Genomic DNA, 16,715 nt, shown 5'->3' on the forward strand with positions numbered 1-16,715 from the left:
CCAAACTAGAATATAAGCTTCTGAAGGACAAAGACATGTTCTGTTCAACACTGTATTCCAAACTCCTAAATAGTATCCGGTGTACAATAGGCAAGGAGCAAATTTTTGGTGTCATTAATTAACATCATTTTATCACCTAAATATCCAAAGGGTACCTATAATTCAAGAGTGATAATAAAAGGACTATACAAATTAAGATACCCCAAATTTGCCATAATTTCTCATGATCCATGATTATCATGTCTTCTTCCTCCAAGGAAATTTTCATAACCTTCAGGGGAAAAAAGGAAGCTAAGTTCCAAACCTAGTTAATCCTCAACTACTCAAAACTGACTGCTTTGATTATCTACCCTTCTACCTCTTTCTCCTCTCCTGGGGGTGAGAGGATCAGACAACATGCTTCTTTTTTTTTTTTTTGAGACACAGTGTCACTTTGTTGCCCGGATTAGAGTGCCATGGCATCAGCCTAGCTCACAGCAACCTCAAACTCCTGGGCTCAAGTGATCCTCCTGCCTCAGCCTCCTGAGTAGCTGGGACTACAGGCATGAGCCACCATGCCCAGCTAATTTTTTCTATATATTTTTAGTTGTCTAGCTAATTTCTTTGTATTTTTAGTAGAGATGGGGTCTCTCTCTTGCTTAGGCTGGTCTTGAACTTCTGACCTTGAGCGATCCACCCACCTCGACCTCCCAGAGTGCTAGGATTACAGGTGTGAGCCACCACACCCGGCCTGAGCCCAGGAGTTTAAGGTTGTAGTGAGCTTTGATGACGCCCCTTCACTCTAGCCCAGGCAACAGAGCCAGACATTGTCTTTAAAAAAAATAAAAAGCTAATCTGACTTGGAGGCTTAAGGGGAACAGTGGAAGTAGGGAGACTAGGAGGCCATGACAGTATTCTTGATAGTGATGGGGGTGGTGAAAGGCAGTTAGATTTGGAGTATTACTTGAAGGTAGAGCCAACAAGGTTTTTTGATTTATTAGATGTGAAGTCTGAGTAGAGAAAAGGATGAGTAATGTTTTTGGCATGAGTTCAACAGGTACCTTTTGCTAGGACAGGGAAGATTTCAAAAGGAATATAGGGTTTTTGTTTTGGGGGGTGAATGGGGGTTGAAATAAAACACTTCAGCTTGGAAATGTTATATTTGCGTTGAGATGCCTATTAATATCTAAGAGATAGGCAGTTAACTGTGAATGTGGATTTTAAGGAGAAGACCTAAGCTAGAGAGCTATCAGCATATAGTTGCTTAAAGTTATGAAACTAAATGAGAGATCATTAAGGAGTGAGTGTTGCAAAAATGAATTAGGTTTAAGAACTGAGCCCACAAGCCAGGATAAGGAGCTAGCAAATGAGGCGGAGCAGGAGTGGTCATTGAGGGAGGAAGATGAGAACTGAAAACTGTTGGAGAAAGTGATCAGTTTTGTCGAGTGCTGATAATAGTCTGAGTGAATAGGATTGAAAATGGACAGATTTGAAAATGCGAAGGTATGTGGTTGGCCTTTGAGTTCTTTGGAGTGGTGGAGACAAATTCCTAGTTGGCATAGACTCGAGAGAATGGGAGGATGAGAAGAACAAACAGCAAGTGTAGACAGTACTTTCTAGTGGCTTTACTCCAAAGGGGAGCACAGATGTGAGATAGCAGCTTGAGGGGAACCGGAGGTCAAGAGATATTTTAAGATTAGGGAAATTACAGCATGTCTCTGACAGTAGGATGGTTCTGGTGAGAGGAGAAAAGTGATTGAGGGGAAAGGGGAAGAGTTACTGAACAGTGTCCTTGTTTTTTTTTTTTTTTTTTTTTTTGAGACAGAGTCTTGCTTTGTTGCCCAAGCTAGAGTGCCATGGCATGAGTCTAGCTCACAGCAACCTCAAACTCCTGGGCTCAAGCAATCCTCCTGCCTCAGCCTCCCGAGTAGCTGGGACTACAGTCATGCACCACCATGCCCGGCTACTTTTTTCTATATATATTAGTTGGCCAATTAATTTCTTTCTATTTATAGTAGAGACGGGTCTCACTTTTGCTCAGGCTGGTTTTGAACTCCTGACCTTGAGCAATCTGCCCGCCTCGGCCTCCCAGAGTGCTAGGATTACAGGCGTGAGCCACTGTGCTTGGCCTGTCCTTTTGTTCTTGATCTAGTGCAGAACTGGAGGATTTGGCTTAGATAGGAGCTTTGCCCGCTCATTCCCAGTAATAAGAGGATGGTGTGGTGGTGAGGAGGTGTTGGAGTTCTTTTCTGATTGTTCTTACTTTCTTAGTGAAATATATAAAGTGAACTCGGAGAAGGTTTGGAAGCTTGAGGAATGAAGGAGCTGTCTGGGAAAGAAAGAATGGACTGTGGAAGTACAATAGGATTGCAGTACTACAGGCAGCGTGAGGGTCTACTGTAGTGAGACTGGTAGGGTTGTGGTTTTAGCCTTGTTTATCTGCTCTCGGGCTGGTGTGGAGTAGGCAAAGAGTTTAATCAGGGGAAAGTTTTGCTGGGTGAATACAGCAGACAAATAGAGAAGAGGTGATCAACCACAGAATCTAAGCCAAATCTGGGAGGTTGGATTACTGATTTGGAGATCCTAGTGGGTAAAGAATTGTTGGAATTAGACTAAACCTGAGAAAGAAGAGAATTTCTGCTTAGACAGTAGGATGCTCAAAGTTAAGATGGTAGAAGATGTGTGATTGTTACTAGCATGGTTTAGACTATAGAGCAATACTGTCTTAATAGAAAAGCAAGCCACATGTGTAATTAAAGTTTCCTAGTTCCCACATTAGAAAAGTAAAAAAGAAAGAAATGAGGTTAACTGTAATATATTTAACCCATTATATCTAAGATATAATTTTACCTCATGGCACAGGCCACATTTCAAGTGCTCAGTAGCCACATCTACTGAGATGTGAGACTCTGGCTGAGATGGGGGCAAGCCGATTGGAAAAGTAGGAGGTTAAGGAACTAAGAAGTTAGCATATTAGGAGGATAGTGAGGAATGATGATGAGTGGTGGTATAGAGAGTGACAGTGGGACAGCTAGGACAAGGTGAAGGTAGAAGGTTGAGAATGTGGATTTTTGTTGACTTAGCAGAAGCTCTTAGATCTAAGTTTGGGCTGTGCAGTTGAAAGACTGTCTGATTAGGGGAGATCAGAGTTGTATGGAGATGAGAGATAAGGGATGACCTGGAAGTTTGGGGCTTCCTGTGGTGACTTACATAAACAGAATGTGGGGTTATATCCCAATATCTTTTGTTAATAAAAAGGAAGTTGCCTGTCTGCCACTTGTTATAGTTTTATTTTTTCTAATTTAAATTTAAATTTAATTTTTTTTTTTTTTTTTTGAGACAGAGTCTCACTTTGTTGCCCAGGCTAGAGTGAGTGCCGTGGCATCAGCCTAGCTCACAGCAACCTCAAACTCCTGGGCTCAAGCAATCCTTTTGCCTCAGCCTCCCGAGTAGCTGGGACTACAGGCATGCACCACCATGCCTGGCTAATTTTTTCTATATATATGAGTTGGCCAATTAATTTCTTTGTATTTATAGTAGAGACGGAGTCTCGCTCTTGTTCAGGCTGGTTTTGCACTCCTGACCTCGAGCAATCGGCCTGCCTCGGCCTCCCAGAGTGGAGGATTACAGGCGTGAGCCACCGCGCCTGGCCTAATTTAAAATTCTTATTTATATTTTTAGAGATGGAGTTTCATTATGTTGCTCAGGTTGAAGTGCAGTAGCTATTCATAGGTGCTATCATAGTGTACTATAGCCTGGAATTTCTGGGCTCAGGTGATCCTCCTGCCTTAGCCTCCCGAGTAGCTGGGGCTACAGGCATGCGCCACCATGCCCGGTTTTGTGTTTATTTTTAAAGGTCATATACCACGATTCTATATGCATAGAATATCTGAGGGTATATTCATCACCTCTGGAATAGAAACTCCCTTTCACTGTATGCCTGCCTTTTTTTTTTTTTTTTTTTTTGAGACAGAGTCTCACTTTTGTTGCCCAGGCTAGAGTGAGTGCCGTGGCGTCAGCCTAGCTCACAGCAACCTCAAACTCCTGGACTTGAGTGATCCTTCTGCCTCAGCCTCCCGAGTAGCTGGGACTACAGGCATGCGCCACCATGCCCGGCTAATTTTTTTTTTTTTTTTTTTTTTTGAGACAGAGTCTCCCTTTGTTGCCCAGGCTAGAGTGAGTGCCGTGGCGTCAGCCTAGCTCACAGCAACCTCAAACTCCTGGGCTCGAGTGATCCTTCTGCCTCAGCCTCCCAGGTAGCTGGGACTACAGGCATGCGCCACCATGCCCGGCTAATTTTTTATATATATATCAGTTGGCCAATTAATTTCTTTCTATTTATAGTAGAGACGGGGTCTCGCTCTTGCTCAGGCTGGTTTTGAACTCCTGACCTTGAGCAATCCGCCCGCCTCGGCCTCCCAGAGAGCTAGGATTACAGGCGTGAGCCACCACGCCCGGCCTTTATTTTGTTTTTTATCTTATCTTTTTAGTGATAGGATCTTGCTGTGTCACCCAGGCTGGAGTGCAGTGGCCCAGTGGTAGCTCACTGTATTATTTTGTTACAGTGAAAAAGTTACAAATAATCTGTGCCATAGAGTAGGGCCTTCAAATTTGCTTTATGGCTGGGCGTGGTGACTCATGCCTGTAATTCTAGCACTTCGGGAGACTGAGGTAGAAAGATCTCTTGAGGTCAAGAGTTCAAGATTACAGTGAGGTGTGATTGCACCACTGCACTCCAGCCTGGGTGACAGTGATACCCTGTCTCTTAAAAAAAAGAGAAAAAGTAAAATAAGTAAAATAAAATATGCTGTACCCATATAAGGTAATGGTATGTATTCATTTAAAGTGTCTGGCAAAGTGTATATAACGTTAAAGGGGAAAGTGGGTTGGAGAAATGCACTAGCTGACTTACAGCACCTGTCTATACCATTTCAGTTTGGGAATGTTGAGGGGACTGAAATACATCTTGACGTGGTTTCTTCCATCTTTCTGTGCAGTGGTATTTCTCATATATGGTTTCCTATCACTTTCTGAACTGTTTCTGAATCTGCTGATTGGGTTTATTTCTGGACACAGAGCTAGTCTGCCTACATGTTCTAATTCTGCCAGTTTTAATTAACAATGAATAACAGTGTGTATCTTAAATGAGAGGGCTCTGGCAGTATCCAGAAGCTTAGGGCAGTTAGTAGCTGCCTGCAAGCCACCTCTAAAATACGGCTCCACAGACTGACTTTGCCAGAAACAAGTCAAAGAACAAGTAGGCAAACAAGAGTGAAGGTTGCCAGGTCTAAATATTAATTCAGTAAGTAAATCTGTGCTTCAAGATAGCTAGAGGATTTCGTGCTGGGTTTTGTCCTTTAATGGTTAATTGCTACTTAGCAGAGCAGACTAAATAGTTTAAGTAATTGTATGTTAAAGGCTCTTTTTCCTCCTCTTCACTCCCATTCACTCTTGGGTAGGCTTTTGCATTACCATCTCCTAGGAAGATTGTTTGCTTTGAGTCTAGGTTTTATTTAGTTAATATTTTAAGCAGTGTAGGAAGAGGGTTGTGTGGGTTTCTGCTGTAAATTGGTAAGTGTTGTCCTAATCTGAAATACCCTGATTCATTCTCATTTTCTCTAGGTAGCAGAGGCTCAACGGGCAGAGTTTAGCCCTGCCCAGTTCTCTGGTCCTAAGAAGATCAACCTGAACCACTTGTTGAATTTCACTTTTGAACCCCGTGGCCATGCAGGTCACTTTGAAGGCAGTGGACATGGCAGCTGGGGAAAAAGGAACAAGTGGGGACATAAACCTTTTAACAAGGAACTTTTTTTACAGGCCAAGTGAGTATTACTATTCCAAGGAGGAAAGTGAAATTGGGTCTCTCTGGGTAATTGTAGAACTACAGCGAGGAGGCTTCCTTTAAACTATGTGGGAGAGAGGCAGAAAGGGAATTGGTCTGGTTCTTTTTCTCTTTTCCCCTCCTTCCCTTTCTTTAACTCATTTTCCAAGGGGATTTTCTTGGTACTTAAACAAATACAGGTTTTTGTTTTTGTTTTTTTATTTTATTTTTGTTTTTGTTTTGTGTTTTGAGGCAGAGTCTCACTCTTTTTTGCCTGTGGTAGAGTGCAGTGTTGTTATCATAACTCACTGCAACCTCAAACTCCAGGGCTCAAGTGATCCTCCGGCCTCAGCCTCCTGAGTAGCTGGTACTACAGGCATGCACCACCTTCCATTCTAATTTTTTCTGTTGTTGGTAGAGACAGGGTTTTGCTCAGGCTGGTTTTGAACTCCTGAGCTCAAGCGATCCTCCCACCTCGGCTAACAAATAACGGTTTTACAATAAATGTCTTAGTATTACGATGAGGTAGAAAAATTGTTTGGAATTGGACCCAGATTTGAATCTCTTTTTGGCCCTTAACTTTGGGTAATTTACTTAACCATTTTGAGTATCATCTTTTCTATAAAGAAGTGGAAATTTCTTCTTCTTCTTCTTTTTTTTTTTTTTAGTCAGAGTCTCACTCTGTTGCCCAGGCTAGAGTGAGTGCCGTGGTGTCAACCTAGCTCATAGCAACCTCAAACTCCTGGACTCAAGCAATCCTGCTGCCTTAGCCTCCTGAGTAGCTGGAACTACAGGCATGCACCACCATGCCCGGCTAATTTTTTCTCTGTATATTAGTTGGCCAATTAATTTCTTTCTGTTTTATAGTAGAGACGGGGGTCTCACTCTTGCTCAGCCTGGTTTCGAATTCCTGACCTCTAGCAATCCACCCACCTCAGCCTCCCAGAGTGTTAAGGGAGAATTAAATGAGAAATTGCAGTGGTTGGCATACATTTGCTCAAATACTGATATTCTTTTGTTTCCTTTTGGGTAGCCTTAGTCATAATGTAAGATTTGACCTTGGATCTAGACTGAAGTAACCATTTTGTATTTTATGTAAACCAGTCTCAAATGATTAAGAACATTCTTTCCTACTACTTTGAATACTTGCCATGTTCTGAGTGGCGAGGGAGGAAATCTGGCTTACTGCTGGCTATTGGAGTTAATTTTAGTTCAAGGGAGGTCTACAGGGAGTTTGACTGGGCTTGGAAGTAGAAGAAACAGGATTTAGACTTCTGCCTGCTGAGTATTTGGATCCCTTCCAGAGTCAGGGCTCAGAACTGAGGCTGATAACTAGTACAGTGCTTCACTAAGCATGGCTGCTCAGTGGCCTGCATTTGATTTCTAAGTGAAGAGATGCTTGAATTTCTGCTGAGGGCTTATTGGTGGATTCTGACAGTCTGCCCTTTCCTTGTCGTCTTCCCTATTTCCAGCTGCCAGTTTGTGGTGTCTGAAGAACAAGACTACACAGCTCATTTTGCTGATCCTGATACTTTAGTCAACTGGGACTTTGTGGAACAAGTGGTAAGTAGTTCAGCCAAGCCTGTGAGCTGTTAATGGGGGAGAGGACTAAAGAGAGGGACTGTGGTGACATAGCAGCTGTTGGCTGTGTTCACTGCTGATACCCTTTTCTGCCTGGCCTTCCTGTGGCCATTTCTCAGAGGCCACTCCCTGGTTCCTGGAGTCCATTTTGTGATTCTCTAATTGGCACTGGCCTGTAGAGATGGGATGTTGAAGGCTCTGATCTGAAGATGTATGAGTTGAGAAGTAGTAAGCAGGGACTTGTTACCCTCATGGCTGAGGGCAGGCTCATTACATAGTCATTGCCTCATTGGCAGTATTTGTAGTAATCAGTATCAAATTAAACATTAGTTTTGCGGTAGGTGAATGAGCCACACAGTTGAACTTTCAAAGCCACTGCCGCATTGTTTTTCTACTGAAGTTAGGAACTCTAGGTATCCCTTGTTAATCCTAATAGGGCATCTGATATGGAAGAATTAACTTTAAAAATGACAGGTACTTTTTTCTTTCTTGATGAACGGGCTTTCGGCCGCAAAACTTGAATTCCCATTACTGTGAAAATTCATAAAATCATCTGATACCGTGTTTCCCTGAAAATAAGACAAGGTCTTATATTTGTTTTTCCTTAAGAAGACACTCTAGGGCTTATTTTCAGGGGATGTGTTATTTTTTTTAAGTATGGTACAGCAGTCTATATTTATTGAAATATAGTTAAGTTGTCTTCTTCTGGAACATCATCATAACTCTCCAAACCCCGAAGTCCATCCTGAATTTCTTGTGACTCTATTTCCTTTAGAACCATTGGCCCCAATCTCTCATGTCAAGCAATAGAGTTCATGGGGCAGATGAGAAGGGCTGCTCATCATCTTTACAGCTCCGCGACGAAATGCATGGGTTGTGCAGATACACTGCATAGCCACGCCTATCACTAGGTCTTATTTTCGGGGTAGGGCTTATATCGCACAAATGCTTAGAAATTCTGCTAGGGCTTAAACATGGTAATGACGTAGAAGGCCTATAAAACTTACTTTTTATGTGCCTTGGTTAAAAAAACAGACACATTAAGTGAAGTCTCGTTAAGGCCTTCTCTCTTGGAAATTACTGGGAGATTACTTGTAGACCCTCTTTATGCCTTTATGTATGCATGCATATCAAATCTTTTTTTGTAAATGGGATTATATAGTGATTTGTCTTTTTTCCCTTAGTGTAGAACCTCCAAAATACCTGTTATGTGTGTTTTTTTTTTTTTTTTTTTTTTTTTTTTTTTTGAGACAGAGTCTCGCTTTCTTGCCTAGGCTAGAGTGAGTGCCGTGGCGTCAGCCTAGCTCACAGCAACCTCAAACTCCTGGGCTCAAGCGATCCTGCTGCCTCAGCCTCCCGAGTAGCTGGGACTACAGGCACGAGCCACCATGCCCGGCTGATTTTTATATTATATATATTAGTTGGCCAATTAATTTCTTTCTATTTTTATGGTAGAGACGGGGTCTCGCTCAGGCTGGTTTTGAACTCCTGACCTTGAGCAATCCGCCCGCCTCGGCCTCCCAGAGTGCTAGGATTACAGGCGTGAGCCACCGCGCCCGGCCTGTTATGTGTGTTTTAATTAAACCATTATGATTTTTTTTTTTTGAGACAGAGTCTCACTTTGTTGCCCAGGCTAGAGTGAGTGCCATGGCATCAGCCTAGCTCACAGCAACCTCAAACTCCTGGGCTCAAGCGATCCTCCTGCCTCAGCCTCCCGAGTAGCTGAGACTACAGGCATGCGCCACCATGCCTGGCTGATTTTTTCTCTATATATTAGTTGGCCAATTAATTTCTTTCTATTTATAGTAGAGATGGGGATCTCGCTCTTGCTCAGGCTGGTTTTGAACTCCTGACCTCGAGCAATCTGCCTGCCTCGGCCTCCCAGAGTGCTAGGATTACAGGTGTGAGCCACTGCGCCCGGCCAACCATTATGATTTCCTTAATGATTTGCTTAACCACTTCAGGACCACGCTCACTGGCCAGGAAACCTTGCCCACAGCTGGCACTCATAGTCTGCACTTGTCCACAGCTTGTGCTGTGCATTGACAAGGAATCCATTTTGCTCTTGTGTGATGAGGAAAGCTTTAAAGCACTGAAAGCTTGTTTTATTTTACAGGCAGCTTTACTTGTAATGTTAATATCAGAATAGGTAACATATACATATATGTTTTCATTACGTTATTTTTAAATGTTCACAATTTTATTTTGATAAATGAAAAATTAGAAAAGTCATATAACGGCTGTTGGCTAAAGTTGGCGCTCGGCTGTGCGCCTTCATATCATGGCTGTCAGCTAAAGCCACTGTGCGTGTTCATCGGTGTCTGTCGACTATAGTCGACGCTGGTCCCGAAGTGGTTAAAGAGCTATTATGTGTGTACCTGCATTGTTAAATAATTTAATGAAGCGGTATTGAGAAGGGATATGCAGGGATAGGGATGAGAGAAGAGAGGCTTTAACTTTGACAATCCAAAGTCAATTCTGAAAGCAGTGAAACTTGTGGTGTTTTGTTTCAGCGCATTTGTAGCCATGAAGTGCCCTCTTGCCCAATATGCCTCTATCCACCTACTGCAGCCAAGATAACCCGTTGTGGACACATCTTCTGCTGGGCCTGCATCCTGCACTATCTTTCACTAAGTGAGAAGACCTGGAGTAAATGTCCCATCTGTTATAGTTCTGTGCATAAGAAGGATCTCAAGAGGTAAGATAAAGACATTTACAAGATTAGTCCCTGGTCTGCTAACTCCTTGTCCCGCTACATCTAAATGTCCATGTTACAGTGTTGTTGCCACAGAGTCACGTCAGTATGTTGTTGGCGATACCATTACGATGCAGTTGATGAAGAGGGAAAAAGGGGTGTTGGTGGCCTTGCCCAAATCCAAATGGATGAACGTAGACCATCCCATTCGTCTAGGAGGTGAGTTCTGCTAATTTGGGGGACAAATAATACTGGGTTCACCCTTTAAGGCTTTTGAATATTTCCTTCTAGTGTCAGAAAGTTAGTCTTTGGGCAAGCCAGTTCCAGCATGTTCAAATTAGTCATAGCATTCTGATAGGTTAGGGTGGAGTTCGTGGAGAATAGATTAACTTTTGGTTTCAGGTTTGATTCATATACACAGACATATTTTAGTTTTTCATTGTACAAGTCTTCATTGAATAATGTCTGGCACTGTGCCCAGTCTTAGGGATTCCAAAGTCCAGCCAGTCTTGGTGTCCGTCTCAAGGAACTCAGTAGTCTCATGAAACAGACAGATCTGGGCTGGTCCAAGTGCAGTGGTGTTTACAACTAATTAATCAGAGCCAGTTAAAGATTTCTTTGTTCCTTCTCCACTCCTGCTGCTTCGTGTGCCTAGTCTTAAAAAACAAGAAACAAAGGAAAAGAGACCCAGTAGGTCAGTCGTTTAGATACAGAGTGTGATAAATGCTTATGGTGGGGAAAATGCCAGTAGTGGTATTCTCTGTGTTCCATGCTGAAGTGAGCATTTTAATCTCTGGGTAAAAGATACATTTCTCAATAATTTTTTTTTTTTTTTTTTTGAGACAGAGTCTTGCTTTGTTGCCCAGGTTAGAGTGAGTGCCATGGCGTCGGCCTAGCTCACAGCAACCTCAGACTCCTGGGCTCAAGCAATCCTGCTGCCTCAGCCTCCCGAGTAACTGGGACGACAGGCATGTGCCACCATGCCCGGCTAATTTTTTCTATATGTATTAGTTGGCCAATTAATTTCTTTCTATTTATAGTAGAGACGGGGTCTCACTCTTGCTCAGGCTGGTTTCTAACTCCTGACCTGGAGCAATCCTCCTGCCTCGGCCTCCCAGAGTGCACACAAAATTTTCTCTAGCCATTTCTTTATTAGTTGGACTTACTGGTTAGTTTTGGCTTTTCTGATATTACATACGATGCTGTAATTAATAAACATTGTGTGACTAAATTTTTGACTATATCTCTGGTTTTCTTAGATGTCTTCTATTACGGGGTCAGAGTTATAAATCTTATTTTAAGACCATTCTTAAATTATTTTCTAGGTAATTATGCTAAATTACCCCATCTTCACCATAGAAAAAAGGCTATGTATGAAAGTTCCTGTTTAGCCACACCATCATGAGCATTGAGTGTTGTATTTTGTGATCTTGCTGGCTTTCTTGTAGATGAACAGCACAGCCAGTACTCCAAGTTGCTGCTGGCCTCCAAGGAGCAGGTGTTGCAGCGGGTAGTTCTGGAAGAGAAAGTAGCACTAGAACAGCAGCTGGCAGAGGAGAAGCACACTCCTGAGTCCTGCTTTATTGAGGCAGCTATCCAGGAGCTCAAGGTGAGAAAATGCATTAGAAACCTAAAAGCAGAAATGCTAAACCTTTCCACTGTCAGGGGCTGAGTGGATGGACAGTGGGGATAAGTTACTTCAAGCCCACATTTAAGATAATCAGAGAATGGCTAAAAAAACCAATTTGCTCTGGACTTTGTTTGGTGATGGGAGGGAAGGGCTAACCTAGAGGCTTTTAAGCTCTTTCTAGAAAGTAACAAGTCAAAATGGCATTATAACTAATTGTGACAGTAGAGTTTCTTAGGTAAGCTATGTTGTTTCTTAGGTAAGCAAGGTTGGTGTTTTTGTTTTCTGGGAAAATTTTTAGATTTGATTTTAGAGGTGTTTTAACAGATGATGTGGGGAAAGTATTATGGCCTGCCTTAGCAATACCTGCTGAGGATCATGGAGCAGCAAGAATTATCCAAGGATAGAATTCCTTAAGTCCTTTGTGTCCTTCACAACAGGGATTCTTAAACCTTAAGCATCAGAGTCACTGGTTGTTGGGCTCCACTCTGAGAGTTTGCTTTAGTAGATCTGGGTTCAGTAGACTCAGACTCAGACTCAGTCATTTGCATTATGATAAATTCCAGGGTGCTTCTGATGCTGCTCATCCCCAGACCACACTTTGAGAACCATTGACTGATGTAGGTTAGAGTGATGAAAGCCCACATTTATTGAGGGATTAGTGTGTGATGGGCAGAGTGCTATACTTATTTGTCTCACTTAAGCTTCATATGCTGGTGTGGTTGCTACAATTACCCCTTTCGTGGGTGAGGAAGTGGAATCACAGTTAGGTGATTTGCTTAAGGACACTTAAATAATAAGGGGTGAAGCGGTATTTGAACTCTTTTCTCACTGATTCCCAGATCTTCCTTAGGCAGAGTCCTGCATATTTAATTTTTATTTTCTGTCTTGCAGCAATATTTGTTCAAAAGCCATTTCAGGTAGAAGAAAGGCTACATAGAATTAGGGATGTCCAGGTTGAGGTGGAGTTAGCCAGACCCCTGCCTCCTACTCTGGGCCTCTTTCTGAGCATAGTTTGTAAAACCTAAAAGGCTAGTTTCATGTTCTTTGATTTCTGTTCATGAAGCTTTTGTGTAGTATTGTCAGTATTGGATTCTAAGCAGAATACCATCCTTTGTGGGTACAGATGCTTTTTGCTTCTGTTAAGATTGAGGATGTTAAGTCCCTAACTAAACCCTTCTAATTGGGCCTTTTTTTTTTTTTTGAGACAGAGTCTCACTTTGTTGCCCAGGCTAGAGTGAGTGCCATGGCATCAGCCTAGCTCACAGCAACCTCATACTCCTGGGCTCAAGAGATCCTCCTGCCTCAGCCTCCCAAGTAGCTGGGACTACAGGCATGCGCCACCAAGCCTGGCTAATTTTTTCTATATGTAATAGTTGGCCAATTAACTTCTTCCTGTTTATAGTAGAGACGGGGTCTCGCTCTTGCTCAGGCTGGTTTCAAACTCCTGACCTCAAGCAATCCGCCTGCTTCGGCCTCCCAGAGTGCTAGGATTATAGGCGTGAGCTACCGCGTCCGGCCCCAATTGGGTCTTGTTGGCTTTTAACTTGTAGAAACACACTCTAATAAGTGTGTTTCTGGAAACTTACCTTTCCATGGTCTTTTCTCTGATGGCCTTAGACTCGGGAGGAGGCTCTATCAGGATTGGCTGAAAGCAGAGGGGAGGTCACTGGTGTCATGGCTGCTCTGGGACAACTGGTGCTGATGGCTCCCTTGGCGAAGGAGTCTGTCTTTCAACCCAGGAAGGTTAGTGTGTCTCTGTTACAGACTAAATGGTTACCATTCCTCAAATGCTATTGAGCTGGTAGGCACTACTATGAGGCCTGAACTTTGTCAGAAGAGGGGACTCAGTATTTCCTGTGTGTGCTTATTAATTCTTTCCCCGGGGGTGTTTGATCAGTGAACGTGATAGCTAGATAAACAGCCAGAGAGCTTGGTTCTTAAGCCTGCCTTTGCTACATCACTTCTTGAAAGCAAACACACACTTTCTGTTGACCTAGGGTTTGTTCCAACAGGGTGTGCTAGACTATCTGTCTGCATTTGATGAAGAAACCACGGAAGTTTGTTCTCTGGACTCTCCTCGTCCTCTTGCTCTCCCTCTGGTAGAGGAAGAGGAAGCAGTGTCTGAACCAGAGCCTGAGGGGTTGTCAGAGGCCTGTGATTACTCGGAGTTAGCAGATGACAATCTTGGGGAAGGGACCATTTGTGTTGAGTCCAGCCAGCAGGAACCAGTCATCAATCCAGGCTTCACAGACCTGAGCAGTTCTCCTTGTTACTACTTCTATCAAGGTGAGGGGCCCTGAAGAGGAGGGCTGGGTTGCCACAGTGGTGTTTGAGAGAGAGATGACCTGGCTCTCTAAGCGGGGAAGGGTATCTCTACCAGATCCTGGGGGCGTGGATTGCTTATGCCGTCGAGCATGAGGAGGGGGCAGGGGGCATCCTGAGGGCTGGTCAAGACTATTATGTGATGAAGTCCCTTGTCTGCAGCGGAGGACGGGCAGCACATGTTCCTGCACCCCGTGAATGTGCGCTGCCTCGTGCGGGAGTATGGCAGCCTGGAGCGGAGCCCTGAGAAGATCTCAGCGACTGTGGTGGAGATTGCTGGGTACTCCATGTCTGAGGTAAAGCCCTTCCTTTAAAAGTGGAAGGTGGGAGAGGAATACTAACCTCTTCTCTTTGAGGTAGGCCTAGTTGGCCTATGTTTGCAAACCTTCAGGGCCTTTAGTTTTTGTATTTTAAGTGTTTTTGTCAGTGATGATGGGGCTCTGATTTTTTTTTTAAAGTTAGGTGCTCTCTCAGCATGGTAGGGTTCTGTTATGTCAGTTACCACTGCTCCCTGCTTCCAAGGTTCTTTTATTATAATTAGGGTTATAGATTTCTCCTCTTTATTCAAGATGGAGTTTATTTTTTTAGAGACAGGGTCTTACGATGTTGCCCAGGCTGGTCTCAAACTTGTGGCCTCAAATGATCCTCCTGCCTTGGCCCCCTGAGTCTCAGGGATATAATAGGCTTGAGCCACTGTGCCTAGCTCAAGATGGAATTTACTTTTGTTGTTCTTTCTCCTTATTGCTTGGGAGAAATGTTCAAAAAACTTAAAGTCCTTGGAGGTTTTAAGCTAAGTTATGCAGGAGGCTCAAAGTGCATTTTTACCTTTGCAGATACCTATGAATTATATTCTGATAATTTTCATATGTAAACTTTTGCCCTTTGGGAGTTATCTCTGTATTGATCAAATTTGTAATAAGCCTCAAAATTAGATTCTTTGAGTAATAAACTTTTCATCAAACTTAGGCATAAAAAGGATGGAAATGAAAATTAAACTTAAATTGATGGGCTTCGGTTTTTACTCTTTTAGGCCAAGCTTCTTTGAGTAGGGAAATCTGCTTTATTTGCTTTAATCCAGTTATCATTAGTTCTCTCAGTGGTTCATAGGTTGGTGTTTCTGTTTTTGTGCCAACACATTATCTTCCTTGTTTTCCTACCTCAATTGTGAGCCCTAGAAAATCAGAAACAGCAGATCAGTTTTAGATTATTTGTTGCCAGAGTCAGTTTACTCACTTGCAGCATAAACCAAAAAACTAGATTTGGTTGCTTATTCTGCCTTATTATAGGTCATTTGACAGTTTCTGTTTGGCTTTTCAAAATGGTGATACTGAGCACAACTCTTTTTTTTTTTTTTATGGGAGAGTGTCAAACTTGATTCACACAAAAGTGTAATATGTTGGAGCCTCACTTTTATACCATAGAGGAGACCAGGTTACATGATTTCTTAGGTTTGACTTTTTAAAAAAATTTCGACATATTATGGGAGTACAAATGTGAAGGTTACGTATATTGCCCTTCCCCCCCCTTCCCCAAGTCAGAGTGAGCACTACTCTTTTGAGCCACAGTTCTGTGAGTGTATGTATACTTTTGTATACAACAAATGTATTGGGATCCTCTGCTCTGAGTTAGGCCTGGTCTTAGTTGTGAATTGGTCCCTTTTCCAATGTAGGATGTTCGACAGCGTCACAGATATCTCTCTCACTTGCCACTCACCTGTGAGTTCAGCATCTGTGAACTGGCTCTGCAGCCTCCTCTTGTCTCTAAGGAAACCCTAGAGATATTCTCAGGTGAGAATGCCCCTGTTCTGCTTCTCTTTTATAGTGGGGTTCGGGGATAGGATTCCTGTGGCTAAAAGCTCGGCATGGGAGGAAACTTTAGGAGCTGTGTCATGAATCTCAGTATCTCCCGAAACACTCCATCCATTCACCTAGTCCAGATGGGCCCACTGGTGTGGGCTTAGCTACTAGTACTGGGAGGAGTTAATGGCCAGGTAGTCCTGGGTTTGCTTCTTCACAGTCTGATCAATCCACAGATGACATTGAGAAGAGGAAGCGTCAGCGCCAGAAGAAGGCTCGGGAGGAACGCCGTCGAGAGCGCAGGATAGAGATGGAGGAGAACAAGAAACAGGGCAAATGTAAGTTCAGGAACTCTTGCCTTTGACTAGTACTGTTGTGCCTCAATGTATGAGGCTCTGGGCCTGAGCCCAGGAGCCAGACTGCTTGGGTTCATGTCTCAACTCAGTCACTTGTTTTCTTCAACTCTCAAATGTAAATAATGAGAGTGCCTCCTTCATAGGCTTGAGAATTTAAAAAATTAATATGGGTCAAAGTTCATAGCATATAGTAAGGATTAAGATGAAATTCAACCTTTGCATAGTGGGTGACCAAAAGCTGTTCCAGGATTAGAAAGTGGTATCTGGTGAGAATGCTGGGGGCCACTGTCTCTATGGATGGATCACTGACCTTACCTCTGACTCTCTATTAATTTGGGGCCACTCTGCCTGGTGAGTCTGCCAGGGCTTTTATAAGGTAGAAATTTTGACAGACTAAGAAATAAATGTAGGAAGTTAGATTTAAGAGCTCTTTTGTATCACTAAGCACAGAGTCTTATGATCTGGTTCTTTAGCATAAGCTTCATTAATCATTAGAAAACAAGGGATTCAGGCCTTGGATAAGGAAAGGGCTTAG

General features: G+C 43.0%; 1 protein-coding gene across 3 annotated transcripts in view; it reads left to right on the top strand.

Annotated features, from left to right (window-relative positions):
* Positions 1–16,715, top strand: part of RNF10 (ring finger protein 10) — a 38,012-nt gene that overhangs the window by 12,382 nt on the left and 8,915 nt on the right. For 2 of the 3 annotated variants that reach the window (XM_012756526.3, XM_075996619.1), the window contains exons 3-12: positions 5,602–5,801; positions 7,273–7,363; positions 9,895–10,079; positions 10,159–10,295; positions 11,525–11,685; positions 13,324–13,449; positions 13,719–13,992; positions 14,191–14,324; positions 15,698–15,815; positions 16,061–16,162. In XM_012756526.3, the coding sequence (XP_012611980.1) occupies positions 5,602–5,801; positions 7,273–7,363; positions 9,895–10,079; positions 10,159–10,295; positions 11,525–11,685; positions 13,324–13,449; positions 13,719–13,992; positions 14,191–14,324; positions 15,698–15,815; positions 16,061–16,162 (1,528 nt within the window). The remainder of the gene's footprint in view (positions 1–5,601; positions 5,802–7,272; positions 7,364–9,894; positions 10,080–10,158; positions 10,296–11,524; positions 11,686–13,323; positions 13,450–13,718; positions 13,993–14,190; positions 14,325–15,697; positions 15,816–16,060; positions 16,163–16,715) is intronic. The other variant, XM_012756527.3, reaches the window with a different exon arrangement.

This window comes from Microcebus murinus, chromosome 22 (genome assembly GCF_040939455.1).
Source record: "Microcebus murinus isolate Inina chromosome 22, M.murinus_Inina_mat1.0, whole genome shotgun sequence".
Taxonomy (NCBI): domain Eukaryota; kingdom Metazoa; phylum Chordata; class Mammalia; order Primates; family Cheirogaleidae; genus Microcebus; species Microcebus murinus.